At 36.4% G+C, this 15,431-nt stretch overlaps 2 protein-coding genes across 3 annotated transcripts; one reads left to right on the forward strand and one right to left on the reverse strand.

Annotated features, from left to right (window-relative positions):
• Positions 1-2,518: 2,518 nt before the first annotated feature.
• DNAJB9 (DnaJ heat shock protein family (Hsp40) member B9) lies at positions 2,519-7,083 on the reverse strand. The gene is made up of 3 exons (XM_058728696.1): positions 6,830-7,083; positions 4,961-5,187; positions 2,519-3,978 (listed from the first exon to the last, which is right to left on the reverse strand). The coding sequence occupies exons 2-3, from the start codon at positions 5,175-5,177 to the stop codon at positions 3,527-3,529; spliced, it is 669 nt and encodes a 222-aa protein (XP_058584679.1). The 5' UTR covers positions 5,178-5,187; positions 6,830-7,083; the 3' UTR covers positions 2,519-3,526.
• A 139-nt stretch (positions 7,084-7,222) lies between these two features.
• THAP5 (THAP domain containing 5) lies at positions 7,223-15,185 on the forward strand. Of its 2 annotated transcripts, none has more exons than XM_058728693.1 (3): positions 7,223-7,452; positions 11,209-11,401; positions 11,891-15,185. In XM_058728693.1, the coding sequence occupies exons 1-3, from the start codon at positions 7,373-7,375 to the stop codon at positions 12,797-12,799; spliced, it is 1,182 nt and encodes a 393-aa protein (XP_058584676.1). In that variant the 5' UTR covers positions 7,223-7,372; the 3' UTR covers positions 12,800-15,185. The 2 variants fall into 2 exon arrangements, with proteins under 2 accessions (XP_058584676.1, XP_058584677.1); XM_058728694.1 differs by having other exon boundaries at positions 7,232-7,424.
• The last annotated feature ends 246 nt before the right edge of the window (positions 15,186-15,431 follow it).

The following is a 15,431-nucleotide window of genomic DNA, read 5'->3' on the forward strand; positions in this document are numbered from 1 at the left end:
CTGACACCATCATCACATGGAAAGAAATCTTGGGAGAAGCAGGTTAAGTAAGACAAGGACCTCTGACTGATTCACTGATGAAATATTTTATCGTAAGTCTAGTACTACTAAATTTTTAAATTTAAATTATCTCCTAGTATCACAATTATTTCCTGAATTATAGTTGTCAGGGTTGGATGTTGGGTTTTCCTTAAATGTCTGATATTCCTTGGACACCTGTGTTTATGAAGGACTACATCAAATTCCAGATTGCTGTGAAAAGCAAGTTTCCTCAGCAATTAGATAGCCATTTGAACAGAAGCTATGGTTCTGTGTAAGTTGTCAGGGCATCTCAACCAGCAGGCACCTGCAGGTATGTGGATGGCTTACAGAAGTTATTGTTTCCTACACATGCCCAAGTAAGGAGGCTTTACTCTGGGAGTGGAATGGTGTCATTACTCATCCTTCCCTTCCCCAAGCGAAAATTTACTTCACCTCTACTCTACTTTCTATAGCACCCCAATACCCTCACTGAGAGGCCTCCCTGGGAATAGGATAATGTTTCCTTGAAAATTTATTGTTTTAGGTTTTACCCTAAAGAAAAAGCTATCTCAGTTAATAGCAGTTTAGCTGGAGGAAAGAAGGGCAGGGGTTCCCAATGCAGTTCTTCAATTAATCAGCATGACTGAACACTGGCCCATTCCTTTTGTCTCCCCCCACCCCCACCACCCAAATCTGAGCCTTGAAGTTTCTCTAGGATACCTGGCCATGGTTCTCTTTTCTCTCAATCCAGTCCCTTCTGCTTTATTCCCTCCTGGAATGTCTCAAAAATCCTCCTCTTCTCCAGAACTTTTAGGACTTCATTCTTATATTTTCTGTTATTGGGACCAAGAAAGGGGGAAAACAATCATGGTTGATTATACTCAATCTGTCATCTGGAATTGAAGGTACCAGCATTAACATAAATATAAAAACTTTGGAGATCTACTGGTGGTACCAACATCTTCTTTCCTAGAGTGTTCTTTTAATTGCTAAATAAACTTTCACTTCAGAAAATTAAAATAACTACCCTAAGAATGTACAAATTTTTAATTGTCCTTCAGCAACCTGAATTCTCAAAGAACTAATCTCAGAATTGAAACTGAAACTCATAGCACAAACAATTGCCTAAAACCAACCGTCAGATCAGGAGTTAATTATGCCAATTCTGGAACACCAAAAAAATCTCATGCCTACTATATGCCCTATAGTATCTAATTCAAGACATATTCAATCCAGAAAACTTGAAGAATTAGAAAAATTCATTCAAGAGAAAGACTAAAAGTCACGTTATAGATATTACTATTTTGCCCAGAAGGAAAATAAAGACTGGTAGATTTCATGTATCGATTTGTGTAGGGAAGATAGATTAAGCTATTGTATTGATTTCTTAAATATAGTTTTCTATTTTTTACCATACACCTGTACAGACTAAAAAGAAGAAAATGCGTAAGTTATTGAGAAAACTTTTATGTTGATTCCTGGCCTTCCAGTTGCTTATATATCAAACTATACACACATAATACACATACCCCCATAGATTACCTAAGTATATTTTTGATATTTAGTTTGTATCTAAGGTGTGCATGACTCAGGGTTCATTTTTTCCTTGCAAAAATTATACCAAAGAGTCAAAAGGGAGGTTCAAAAAAAAAAAAAAAAAAAAAAAAAAAGAGGGGGACATTCAAATCAATGTTCAGAATGGGAAAACAAGGGGTAATCTGGCCCAGAAGAAAAAGGGGACAGATGCTGACAACGTAAAGTTAATCCTGTTTGAGGTTTTTTGTTTTTGCTTTTTGCTGCATTTGTTCTGTTCATAGGCTACAGATAATCCTCAGACCAAAATTCAAGGTATGGCCATTTTCTTATCAAGCAAAAGAGGTAGATGGGGCACTTGGGTAGCTTAGTCAGTTAAGCCACCAACTCTTGATTTCAGCTTGGGTCATGATCTCATGGTTCCTGAGGTTCATGAGATTGAGCCCAGCATGGGTCTCGGAGCTGTCAGTGCTCCCGTTCCCTCTTCCTCCTTCTCTGCCCCACCCCCTGCTCTCTCTCAAAAACTAATAAACATTAAAAAAAAAAAAAAAAAAAGTAGTAGGTATATCTTCCAGGAAATAATTAAAATTCATAAATTAATAGAATAATTCCATTTTCTTCAGTTTGAAAATTAAAGACGATTATTAACAAATATAGCTTTATGTAAAATCTCTTTTTCCCAATCAGGCCTAAAAAGGAAAGAATACTTGCTCCTAGCAAGCAAATACATCAAAATCATAATTAACAAAATCTTTAAACTACAAAAACTTGTGAGGGAAGGATGATAAGAAAGTAAGAGTTTTTCAGGGTTTCAGGTCAAAAATAATTTCTGGAATATGGTCTATGGTCAGCATAAGCAGCCCCATTGTTTATATATCCTCCATAGCTCCAGACTACAGAATAAACTTTTAACAATAAAGTGACAACTGACATTATATTGTAAATATTATATTTCTCTCACACACAATGTTTTATGAGACATTTACTAGTTTTAATGTATCCATAGGATTAATACTCATATGGAGTAGAATGCAAAAAGTGCAGAACTAAAGAAGTCAAATGAAAACAAAAGCACACGTTTCTTAGGATTTAAAAATATTGCACATAATAAGTTTGCACAGAAATTACTGGCTGTATAAACAGAATGAGGTATTAGTCAATCTCTAGATAAAGATGAGTGCAAAGAAGAGGAGCCACACACAAGAGATACATAAATCCATAGAAGACCTAGCGCGCCAACGACTAAGAGAAATGTGAAAAGATGTGTAAATGAGCTATGATTTCAACACTACAAAATCATTAGCCAGGGACCAAACATGTAACAATGTCTTGGCAATATTTCAAAAGTTTTCAACTGTCTTTCAGCCTAAATGGCTATAAGCAATACAATCATTTCCCTTACTCCAATTTTACTACAGAAAGGTATGGTTCCGTGGTAAATATTAAACCGTGACTTTCTGAAACTTTCAGTGGAAAGATACTATTATCCTTTGTTAAGTGACTCAATTGCAGTTTCTTGTACATTTAGCAACCCAAATCAGAGATGCTGCAGAGCATGCAACTTTAAATTAGCAAAGGTTTCACTGCAAAAACCACTGAAGTTCACAAATTTAAATCTACAGTAAGTTTTAAAGTTTAACTTTTAAATACGTATCAGGCAAACTCAATCTTTTCTTGGTAATAAAACTGGCCACGCAAGTAAGCCCAAGGGCAAGTAGAGAAAAAAAGACCAGGCAGAATTAGAATATCTTTTGTTTTTTTTTAAAAAGAATGTTTCCTAATCAGGAAAATTAATAATTATCTATTTCTCTAACTGAATGTTGCTGAATTTTCAAAAACCATTTAAATACATTTAATATCTCTATCAAGTTAAGTGAAATCATGCACTTGTCAAAATAGTTCACAGAAAACTGTTTTGCATCAAAGATATTGAAGAGTCAACTAGTTGGATTTAGTGAGGACAAACAGTGAACTACTGTCCTGAACAGTCAGTGTATGTAGTAACCATATTTCCTCTTCGTTGTGTGACAGTCCTGCAGTGCTTGCTAGATCCATGGAATCTATTTTCAGTCTGTACTGTGTGCCGATTGGTGGTGTCAAAACCACTAAAAGAAAACATTTTCTCCATATCTTCAAACATGCCATCAAACAGTCCACCTCCAAAAGAAAACTCCTGGAAATGATGTCTTTGTCTACTGGAACCATCCTGGCGTGTCTGGAAGTGATTTTCAAAAGGCTTCTTGGACCGAGTGTTTTGGTTTTGACCAAAAAATCCAAAGTCTTTAAATAAATCATCAAAATTAAAGTTAAATGATTGCTCAAAAGGGCTTCCGTTACCTCTTTGTCCTTTACCATTAGTAAAAGCACTGTGTCCAAGTGTATCATACTCTTTTCGCCTGTTAGCATCTGAGAGTGTTTCATATGCTAAAGGAAATAAAAATATTAGTAACTGAAGGTAATCAAAATTACATATAACCCAACCTCTTCAAATAAGTGAATTCAATTCTCTATTTTAGGGAAGAGTATCATACCATCAATAAAATCAAAACATTATAAATGTAGGAAAAAGGTACAATGAAAGTTACAATAGGCGGGGCCTTTGTCTTGTTCGCTGTACAGTATCGGCCGTTAGCATATGCCTGCCCCCAATAAATATCCAATAAATATTTGTTAAATGAATGCTACCATTACTTAAAGGTAAGCATATGGGTAACAATTAGTTATTTTTCATATTATTTGGGTAAAACTATTCTTGTATTAAATAACTTAATGGCTCAATATAACTTTAATTAGTTATATTTAGAAGAATTAAGATTTCTCACTTCCTTACTAGTTGAAGTAAATGTTTAACTCCAACTCTCTATTCAATTACCCCCATCAACCATTAATTACCATATGCTCAGTGCAACTTGTTTCAGGGCTAGTCTTAAGCTAAAATTTGTTTCATATTTTTTCTTTAAAGACAAATGTCGTTTTTAAACATATATGAAGAAAAAACCCACATTTCAAAGTCTATTTAAACTTTTTACACTTAATATTTTTATATTTAATCTCCATACTTAGTAAAAACCATGTTTCATAGGTTAGCTTATAAGTTTTGGGAACCTAAAATTCCTTTTAACATGTAAATAATAAGCTACTTCATAAACAATAAAAGAAAGAAGTAATACATTATCAACGTTTGAAGATCTATATGTCAATAAAAATGCATACTACCATTTATCCATCCATCCAGGAATCAAAGTATTTATCATAAGAAAATAGTCTCAAGAATCTCCCTTTATTTAAATGTAGATCCCTCTCTGCCACCCACCTCCACAGTATCTCCAAATACATACACTTCTTAGCTATCATTCTCCTTTACTAGTTAATATCTGTGAGGCCTCAGAGACAGTCATTTACTTACCTTCTGCAATCTCTCTGAATTTTGCTTCAGCATCAGGGCTCTTATTTTTGTCAGGATGGTACTTCATGGCCAACTTGTGAAAAGCTTTCTTGATTTGGCGCTCTGATGCTGATTTTGGCACACCTAAGATATCATAGTAACTTTTGGAGGCCAAAATTAATTCCGTTATCATTAAAATGCAGATTGCAAAGACGAAAACTGACTGGGGAGTAGCCATTTTTAATATCCTAAAAAAGAAAAAAAAAAATTACCCATGGAGCTAACGTTAAGATTTAAAAAAAAAAAAAACCAGTGAACTTTTAGGATACAAGCTATACTTCCTGCAGTATTAAAATTGTTAAGCATATAGTATCTTGTACTTGTTTCCATGTTATTTCATTTTACAGGGTTTATTACCCCTACATTGGTTGTAATCTTCTTGAAGGCAAATATGATTCAACCAAAGTGGGAAAAAATCTCCTTTGCTTTACCTTTCCACTAATACTCTGGTCATACACAGAGTAAACACAAAAATACTCAATAACTGATTTTTGCCAGTTAATATTGAAGATTCATCATTTTGCAAACATTGTAAAAAGCGTGGGAAATCCAAATAATTTTTCAAAGGATGTCAATTTCCCTTTCAAAAATTCATATTCTAAAAGGATTAAAAATAAAAGTATTTAACTTCACAGAAAAAGTACATTACCAAGGTAAACAGCCCAGTAGGTCTGAATTGATAATCTTCCCTTCCTAAGAATGTACCAACTTCAGCCTTCCTTTTGGCAAGGTGAGCCAAGTATTGCAAATAGGAAAATCTCATCATAATAGTATTGACAATAAAGTAGAATGTAATGATTTTTTAATTGTAACATCCCAAATATTTAACAGAAAAATGGGTTTTGTTAAAAACTTGTAATTAACAGAATTTAACATTTCTCCTAAGGCTACCAGAAAAACGAACTGTCATAGTCTTTACTTTGGATAAGCTACTTATTTTCAAACTTCTCAGTAGTCATTAAAATATCTCTCTAACCTTAAAGAAGTTTTACATTGGAATTCAACTTAGAATTCTGGGTAGTATAGATTTAATGACTTGGGATTCAAAACGAATGTGACCCTGTTTTTTGAACTCTATACCACAGGAGTTCTTAATAACCTATGATGACATTACAAGGCTGACGAAAGACAATACGGTTTGTGGAAACTGCCTGCCTTTCTCTCCTGTGGCATTTTCTGGGCGTAATTAGCAGATGGATTCCTCCTTTCCAGAGAGTTACTCATAGTCACGGGCACCGAGGATCAAGTACGACCGTCTAAAGAACGCAGAGGGAGTACTGTGGACGCCACAAAGACTGCAGGTACTTCCCTAGTCAAAGGGTGGGTCTGAAACTGACAGGGAGGCACGTATTACTGGTTTAATGAAGGTTACTCCACAGTTTAGTATCTGACACTTTTTTAGGAGACCGACTTTTGTATCATACTGACTTCTCCTTCCCAAGAGGGACCCATCGGACAGCAGCCTGGGCCTTACTCCCCAGAGCCGGTGGCCGGTTGGGCTGCACTGTCCAGCCCTTACCCCAAGACGACCCCATACGCGTCCCGTCCGTCCAGGCACCGCCCTCGCGGCTGTCCGCGGCCCGGAGGCCAGCCCTGGGAAGAGCTGTCCGACGCCCGAAAAAGCCAGCGGCCAACCCAAAACACAAAACGCCCTATTCTGTGGTTCGGTCATCTCCTTTTTCCTCGTCCCTCAAGAACACCAGGCAGCCTGAAGCGCTTGCGACGACCGTGGCGACCACCGAGAGGTCAGTCTACAAAGACTGGCCGAAGCCCTGGGGACACTCTAAACACCCCTCCCCGCGACCTCCCGGCCTCTCCCCACATCCTCACCCTCCGACTGCTGCTGCTCAACAGCAGAGGCGCCGGGAGACTGACGACCGTCTCCACACAGCTGCTCGGCCCGGCCGTTCGTCCAGGTCTCCACGGCCTCCCCTAGCCGGCGGGCGCCCCACTGCCGGTTGCACACCGACCTAACGCTCCGCCTGCCGCCGCCGCCGCCGCCGCCGCGACCCCTCTCAGCCCGCTCCCCACTGGCCAGCGGCCGCTACTGGCGCCGCCACCTCAGGAGAAGACCTACACGAAACGCTTCCCTATTGGCTCCCGCTTCCCCACCTGACCCTGGCGCCCTACGCGCACGTGGAAAACTGTTGTTGCCGCTCAGCCGGTGCGTCACTTCCGGCCCCAACCTCCAGAAAGGGCCGTGCTGAAGCCTGAAGAAGCGGAAGTGAGTCGACGATTGCAGCGTCTTTCCTCTCGGCCTATTCCGGCGCAGGCGCGGTGGCCTCGGACGGCCTGGACTTGCGGCCCCACCTTGGCAAGGAGGTTTCGCCAGCGCCCCTCGTCGGCCTGGGCCTTCTGGGCCGCACCCGAGCGATGCCTCGCTATTGCGCAGCGATTTGCTGTAAGAACCGTCGGGGACGAAACAGTAAGGACCGGAAGCTGAGTTTTTATCCGTAAGTTGTCCTTCGAGCAGAAGCGTCAGACGCCTTGTTTTTGGGCCACTGTCCTGTGGCCGTTGTAGCCACGGTTTGGGGTTATCTGGAAATTCGTCCTCAGCTCTCCGGGCGTGGCTCTTCACTGCGCGGGAGGAGGATGTTAAGGGTCGAGTTGAGTTTACCTAGAAATGCCCTGGGCTAGGACACTGGGCTGGTGGCGAGGCATATAGGGGCCTTTTTGGGTGTTAAATAGCCCCCTAAAACAGTATAGTTTGGGCGGTGCTCCGTGGATTTCCGAGCATTTCCCCACCTCACCTGATCTCATTTTATTGTACGACGTTAACCACCACTTAAGGCACACATCAAACCCGCCAAGTGGGACGTTGCATTCACAGTTAATTTACACCTTCTGTGAGTTAGGTTGCATAGATGTTCTAAAGTCCGTCTTCTCCCGACGAAACTAAGGCCCTTCAGAAAGTAGGTTACCTTGAAGTTCTGTGACAAAGCCAGAATTACAACCTGTGCCCTGCTCAGGGCTCTGTAGACTCTTTATTCGTACAGACAACAGGCTAAGTGTTGTTCCAAACTACTACTGCCACGAAATATTTCCGTGAACCCGCAGAAGTGTTCGTTTTTATTCAGAAGAAGAGAGAAGCAGTAGTAACTCGGAGTCCAAGCTCCAAAGCCAGACTTAGTAGGTTCACAACCTGGCTCCACTACTCTGTAGCTAAATGACCTTCTGCAAAGTTTGAACTCTCTGTGCCTGAGATCTCTCACCCGTGGAGTTATTAATTGTACCTACTTCACACTTTGTGTGTAAATAGGTAAAGCTGCACTTGACAGTCAGTACGTGCTTAATATATGTGAGAATCAACATATTTGCAATATTCTGTTTCCTTTTTTTCTTGTTTGTAAAAATAATTCTTTTAGCTCTAACCTGGTCGTCTTTTACTCTTGTAGATTTTCACCAGCTATTTTTTGAAGCCTGTTTTACTTTAAACCAGAAACTCTGTGTTCGTGGATACAGTTGCTTTCCATGATCTTAACTAATGGAAAAAAAAACAAACAAAAAAAACCCCAAAAAAACCCTGGTAACCCAAAATAACTTACATATGGCAATATTTCCAGGATTGTCTCCCACCCATAGCCCACAAAATGCAGAGTGATTTTTGAGAGGAATTGTTAGTTATCAATAGCTGTGACTCTGAGAAGGTTTGTAGCAAAAAATCATGTTAAACTTGATTTAGCCTCATATTTCCCAGATTTATTTGGCCTTGGATTTAGGGGGAATAATGCCAGACTCCAAATTCTTTTAAGTTAATCTTTCCATAGTTACTGTTTTTAAGGAGGGAAAAATAATAATGCCAGAGGAGGTCAATTGTAAAGATTTTTTTCCTCCAATTATGAATTTACTGAAAGTGGGTTTTTTATGTTTTTTATTTCCATATGTAGTCTGAAAAATAAAAATTGAATTCGTTTTAGTCCCCTAATAGCACCAAACTTGAATTGAATTTGTTAATGCTAACACTGTAATAAGCTCTACTGTATACTAATTTGATAATTCAGTTTACGTGTGTATATAATATTAAGTTTATACTGTGATTATTTTATACTTTTTGGGGGATTAATATGGCATTGAAACAAAATTACTGAGCAATTGAACCACACTGTAAAGATACGAAGTTGTTCAGGAAACCTATTCCAGGAGATTTCTTAGAGATTTACCTGCTGAGAAAGTATTGCAGTCCAGTTACTAATGAGGATATGCACAAACTGATTTTTTTTAATTACTTATTTTTTTTTTTTAGTTTGATAACTTAGTATAGGTACAATAGAAATAATCTGCAAATAGTGTGCTTATACATAAAATGACATTTAAAAATATTGTAAAAGGCATATTCCCTTTTTAGATGTAGCAGAAAAAGTATGAACTTACCTATGGCTAACAGAATTTAGGTCTTCTGAAAAGAAAATTATTTTTGCCTTTAAATGTCTTTTCTGGTTATGTGTGTTATACTTACAACCTAAATTACTGATACATGCAAGGTTAAAAGTTTTTCAAGCCATGTATGAATATTGTATCTATGGTAAGAACTTACAAAGGTAGATCATCTGATTATTCCATATAAGGGTACCTGGGTTAAAAATTGTTTCCTACAAAGTACCCAGACTCCTTTTCCTTAGCATCTTCTAAAAATTTTTTTATTTTAATGTTTATCTTTATTTTTGAGACAGAGACAGAACATGAGTGGGGGAGGGGCAGAGAGAGAGGCAGACACAGAATCCGAAGCAGGCTCCAGGTTCTGAGCTGTCAGCACAGAGCCCGACGCCAGGCTCGAACTCGTCAACTGCGAGATCATGACCTGAGCTGAAGTCGGATGCTCAACTGACTGAGCCACCAGGCACCCCTCCTTAGCATCTTCTAAAGTTATCAATATTTGCAGGGGTGCGGGGGGAGGCATGCTATTACAAAGCATAACCTAAGTGGTTGGGATTGAGAGGGAATGTATAATTGCTGCTTTCTATATAAGAAACCTTATGTCATTACTATTTTTTAAAAATAAGAATTGAGACTTCTCATAAAATCATTGAAATATGAATTACTGTTAACTTTTGTTTAATGGAGTTTAACTGAAACCTATTTAGATTGGTAGGAAAAGTTTTCTCTCAGATTCTGTCATTAGCCTAATTTTGCCTATAACACACATTTCATTATGTTAGCACCAACTCTAAACAGAGGTTATTTTCAGCCCAGGAACAGCACAAAAAAAAGAACTGTCTTACTTTTCTCTGTCTTTTCTCTTTGATTTCAATTTCATGTTATAAAATATGAGTCTGTTCAGGGGCGCCTGGGTGGCTCGGTCGGTTAAGCGGCCGACTTCGGCTCAGGTCATGATCTCGTGGTCTGTGAGTTCGAGCCCCGCGTCAGGCTCTGTGCTGACAGCTCAGAGCCTGGAGCCTGCTTCGGATTCTGTGTCCCCCTCTCTCTCTGCCCCTCCCCTGTTCATGCTCTGTCTCTCTCTGTCTCAAAAATAAATAAATGTTAAAAAAAAAAAAATTAAAAATAAAATAAAATATGAGCCTGTTCTTTACAACATTTTTAGTTCTTGTGTCAGTTTTCTTTCATAACTTGAATTTTAGGGTTCTTAGTTTATTGGTCATATAAGTTTAGAAATAGTAGACTAAATTATGTATGGATAGACTTGAGGCTGATTCTGGTAAAGGGCATGGAATATTAGTACTTTTATAAAATATAGTATTCATTGTCAACTAAATCACTTACTTGAACTAACTTTTTTTAAAAAAAATGTTAATATTAATAAGGGCCTAAAGTTTAATACTCCCTTGAAATATAGAAAAGATACCATTTGACTTATTAGTATATAGTATCAGTATAGAATACATTTGAATAGGACTTTGTAGTTTATGCCAAGCTCTTTCCCAGTTCTAGGCAAAATATACAACGAAATAAAAATATAATCCACAGAAAATATGAGTAGATTTTATCCTTTGTTGGAACACACATTTTTTACTTGAAGAGACTCTGAGTTCTGTTTTACCAGCCAGTCTTCTCAAAAGCTTTGGCTACATGTCTTAGAGCTTACTCATCTTTCCTCGAGAGGGCATGTAGTAATTATCACAAAGATGCTCTTACACGGTAGGGACTGTTGCCTTGCTTTTGCAGCACTCAGTGCATAGGTTACCCTATGTATGCAGTCCTGGAACTTGGCAAAATTGTAAAAATATAGCAAAGTTTTCCTTTTTTAATTTCAGGTTTCCTCTACATGACAAAGAAAGACTTGAAAAATGGTTAAAGAATATGAAACGTGATTCATGGGTTCCCAGTAAATACCAGTTCCTGTGTAGTGACCATTTTACTCCTGACTCTCTTGACATCAGATGGGGTATTCGATATTTGAAACAAACTGCAATTCCAACAATATTTTCTTTGCCTGAAGATAATCAGGTATTGGAGGCAGAGCATAGGGGAGAGGGGGATAATGCAGGGTGGTAGGTTGCAGGGTCGCAGGTAATGAGGTTAAGGGAGGGAGAGGGAAAGATAACTGCTGGGGAAACAGATGCTTGAGAAAAAGGAAGAACTAATTTATGCTTTTACTAAAAGTATGATAATTAAAAAAAAAAAAAAAACACATTGTGAAGCATACCTTAAGAACCAAAGATAACATGTGCATAAATCATTAAGTTATTGACATAAGATAGTGATCTAAGATTTTGTTACTGGTCTTTGAGTGATCTGAAATATTTCCATCATATATTGAATGTGCTTAATACTTTATAAAAAACACTTTGAAGTAATTTGAGTTGTTATATGCTTAGAACTTTTTTTAACTGCATAAATTTGCTTGGCCAATTTATAATTAAATATTCAGCACTGACTAATAAGAGAATAAGGTTAGTGAGGACATCTTTAGAATTTGAAAATATTATTTTCTAGGAAAAAGACCCTTCCAAAAAAATATCTCAGAAGAAAAAATTAGATGATGAGAAAGAAGTATGCCTAAAAGCCAAGTCACAAGAATCATTTGCATCAAATGAGCTAAAGAAAAATACAGTTAATACAGATATTCTCCCTGAACACACAGAATTACTTAATTCTTCTACCTTGGTGAAGCCACCAGCTGCAAAAACAGAAGGTATACAAAATAACATATTAACTCTTAATCTGATTAAACAAGATATTGGAAAACCAGCATCTACCTTGGAAACATCAGTTACCCAAAACATAGGTGGTTTTCACACATCTTTTGAGAATCTCAATTCTACAACTATTACTTTGACAACTTCAAATTCAGAAGATATTCAACCATCTTTGGAAACCCAAGAAGTACTCGAAATCACTACGAATCATCTTGCTAATGCAAACTTTACGAATAATTCTGTGGAAATAAAGTCAGCACAGGAAAGTCCATTCTTACTCAGTACAATTACTCAAACAGTTGAAGAATTAAATACAAATAAAGAATCTGTTATTGCCATTTTTGTACCCACAGAAAATTCCAAACCTACGATTGATTCTTTTGTACCTGCTCAAAAAGAAACTGTGGAAATGGAAGATCTAGACGTTGAAGACTCCTTATATAAGGATGTAGACTATGAGACAGAAGTTTTACAAATTGAACATTCTTACTGCAGACAAGATATAAATAAGGAACATCTCTGGCAGAAAGTCTCTAAACTACATTCAAAAATAACTCTTCTTGAACTACAAGAACAACAGACTCTTGGAAGATTGAAGTCTTTGGAAGCTCTTATAAGGCAGCTAAAACAAGAAAACTGGCTATCTGAAGAAAATGTCAAGATTATAGAAAACCACTTCACAACATATGAAGTTACTATGATATAGAGTGTTAAGAGGTTTTAAAGCTGTGACTTTCATATAAGCTTTTTGCAGCCAAACCAAATTATATGTAAAGTGAACTTTTTTCCTGTATAAAGTTCTCATCTTAATGAAGCTAAGTGTTCTAATATTATGAACTGTATCCTGTTCTTATAATGTTCATTTTTGGGAAAAACTAGAGAGTTGTTGGGCTGTAGAGAAAAAGTTTCACTATTTGGTAATCTTCTAAATTAAAGTTAAGATAGAGTGAATAAATAATATGGTAATATGATTCATAAAATGGGAGAGCGTGGATATGGTGAAAGGGATCCAGAAGAGAAATAGACTCCGGTATCAGTCCTGGTTCTACCATTAGCTTATGACTTGGGCAAGTTACTATTGAATATCAGTCTGTAATCTGTAAAATAAGGGCACTTCCTAAATCTAGTCTGTTTATAGTTCTTTTCCTTTCTATTCACGTACTTCTAATAGAACAAATTTTCTATAAGGTAATAAATACGTAATAATAGATATTGGCTAGCATTTGATGTTATTAACTATTGGATTATCCTCAAAATTCTGTGGTGTGTGACGTTTTGACTATATAGTAATCTGTAGTAACAAAGGAAGGGTACTCTTTATAATTTTATCCACTTGAACTAAAATAGCCATCCTTTAGCCAGTTCATAGAAGAGGTACCTTAAACTTCAAAGAACATGTATTTCAGTACCGTATATGTAGCTGACCATCATAATACAGAGTCACTTAATCTTAACATTCTGTATTTAAGGTTATAATTTGCAAACCAAAAGTTTTAATGAGGTTAATTTTTAAAAATCTATATATTACTTTATTTTAGAAATCATACCTTTTTATCTGTTTAATGTGTAACTTAAAAATGTGTGCTTTTGTCATTTTTAAATTCCAGAATGATAGAGTAGTACTTAATATTCTACATGCCCACTTACATATATTTTATTAAAAAACATAAGAAATTATAGATATTTGGTGATGTTCTTAGGCAAGTAGGAGAGAAATGGTGATATAAAAATACTGCTTATATCCATATGAATTTTTTAAAATGTGAAAGCAAAGACAATGGGAACAACAGAAATGTGAAAACAAAAAAGATCTTGTAAAATTGTCACTTCACATAATTAAAATGTTACTGATGGTGGTATTGAGCAAGTTCTGATCAGTGTGATTCATATTTTTTTCATCTTTTTTTTTTTTTTTTTTTAGGAAAAAATACTATTATCTTCAAGAAAGATTTTGAGAATTCTTGAGGTAGCATGTTTTTGATCTTGGAAGATAGGAGGTGCTCAATAAATATTAGTTGACTGCACAGCAAATAGTATACTAATTGTTTTGTAAATTCACGGTGATTGTTTTTGACCACATTTTAGTTTTTTTAAGCTGATAAAGTTAATTGGTATTATATAAATATGTGTCTGCTAAATACAAAAAGTTGATTTAGACATGTCCTTATGTGCTCATGGGAGAAAAAAAGAAAAAACTTTAAATTTTTTCATAAATTGTGTGCAGATAATTGGTAGAATTAATATGGTTACCTTTAAGTATTCTTATATTTCATTTTTACAGTACTTTAATAAAAATAGTATAGATGAAAATAACCTTGATAAGTCATTATGAAGTAATGTTTCAACTCTGTTTTTAACTGTGTATATTGTAGTTATTTTCCATTTGTTTGAAGTTGTAGTTTACTCAGGAATAATTTAAACTCATTGTATTTCTTTAAATTTAATAAATTATAAATATTTAAGATATTTTCTTGGCCTGCCTATATTCAATTCGGGATGTTTCCAACCTGTTAACTTCTAAATATATTTGGGGATTCTGATGAATTTTATTTCTTACTTGCATGATTATAGCAATCTCTTAGCTAATCTTGCCATATTTTTAATCCCTTCCATATCATTGTGGATTCTGTCAGCTTTTTACTTCAACTATAGATCTAACTATAGCATCCACCCACTACTTAACTTTCCCAACTCAGAAATCTGAAATTACTCTTGAATACCTATAGAATAAAACCAAACTTGTTACTATATGTGGTCCTATGTGATTGGCTTCATCATGTGTTCTAGCTGCACTACTTATTTAGCATTTTCCAAATATAGAGGTGACTTTCTTCCTGAAACTTAACCAGTCAAAATTGCAATTTGATTGAATTCCATCTCCTTTTTTCCAGTCAAAATTGTTTTCTCTCTGCTCCTACGGGGCTTCATTTTATAACACCATAACAGCGTTTGCTGTATACTTTTTTACTTCATGATATTTATGGCTGTTTTTTGACCAGATTGCAAGCTTTATAAAGCAGAATTTTCATTAATCACTTATTTCATTGACAATGTAATATTCACTCAATAAATGTTTGGATGAACATTTTGAATTTGCCTACTTGATTCTTGTCACTTAAAATCAAGAACCTTCTTAACAGAATGGGTCCTTGATACCTTAGAATGTTTAGGGAAAGTTATAGGTCTTTACATAATCATTGAAACATTCCATGTCTCCAGTGGACAATACAGTTTACCAATTATCTGCTATACCATCTCTGAATTGTGTGTGTGTGTGTGTGTGTGTGTGGTAGACTATCCCCACTCAAATATTTTCTGTTTTCTATCCTATATAATTA

The sequence above is a fragment of the Neofelis nebulosa genome, chromosome 4 (assembly GCF_028018385.1).
Source record: "Neofelis nebulosa isolate mNeoNeb1 chromosome 4, mNeoNeb1.pri, whole genome shotgun sequence".
In the NCBI taxonomy this organism is placed as follows: Eukaryota; Metazoa; Chordata; class Mammalia; order Carnivora; family Felidae; genus Neofelis; species Neofelis nebulosa.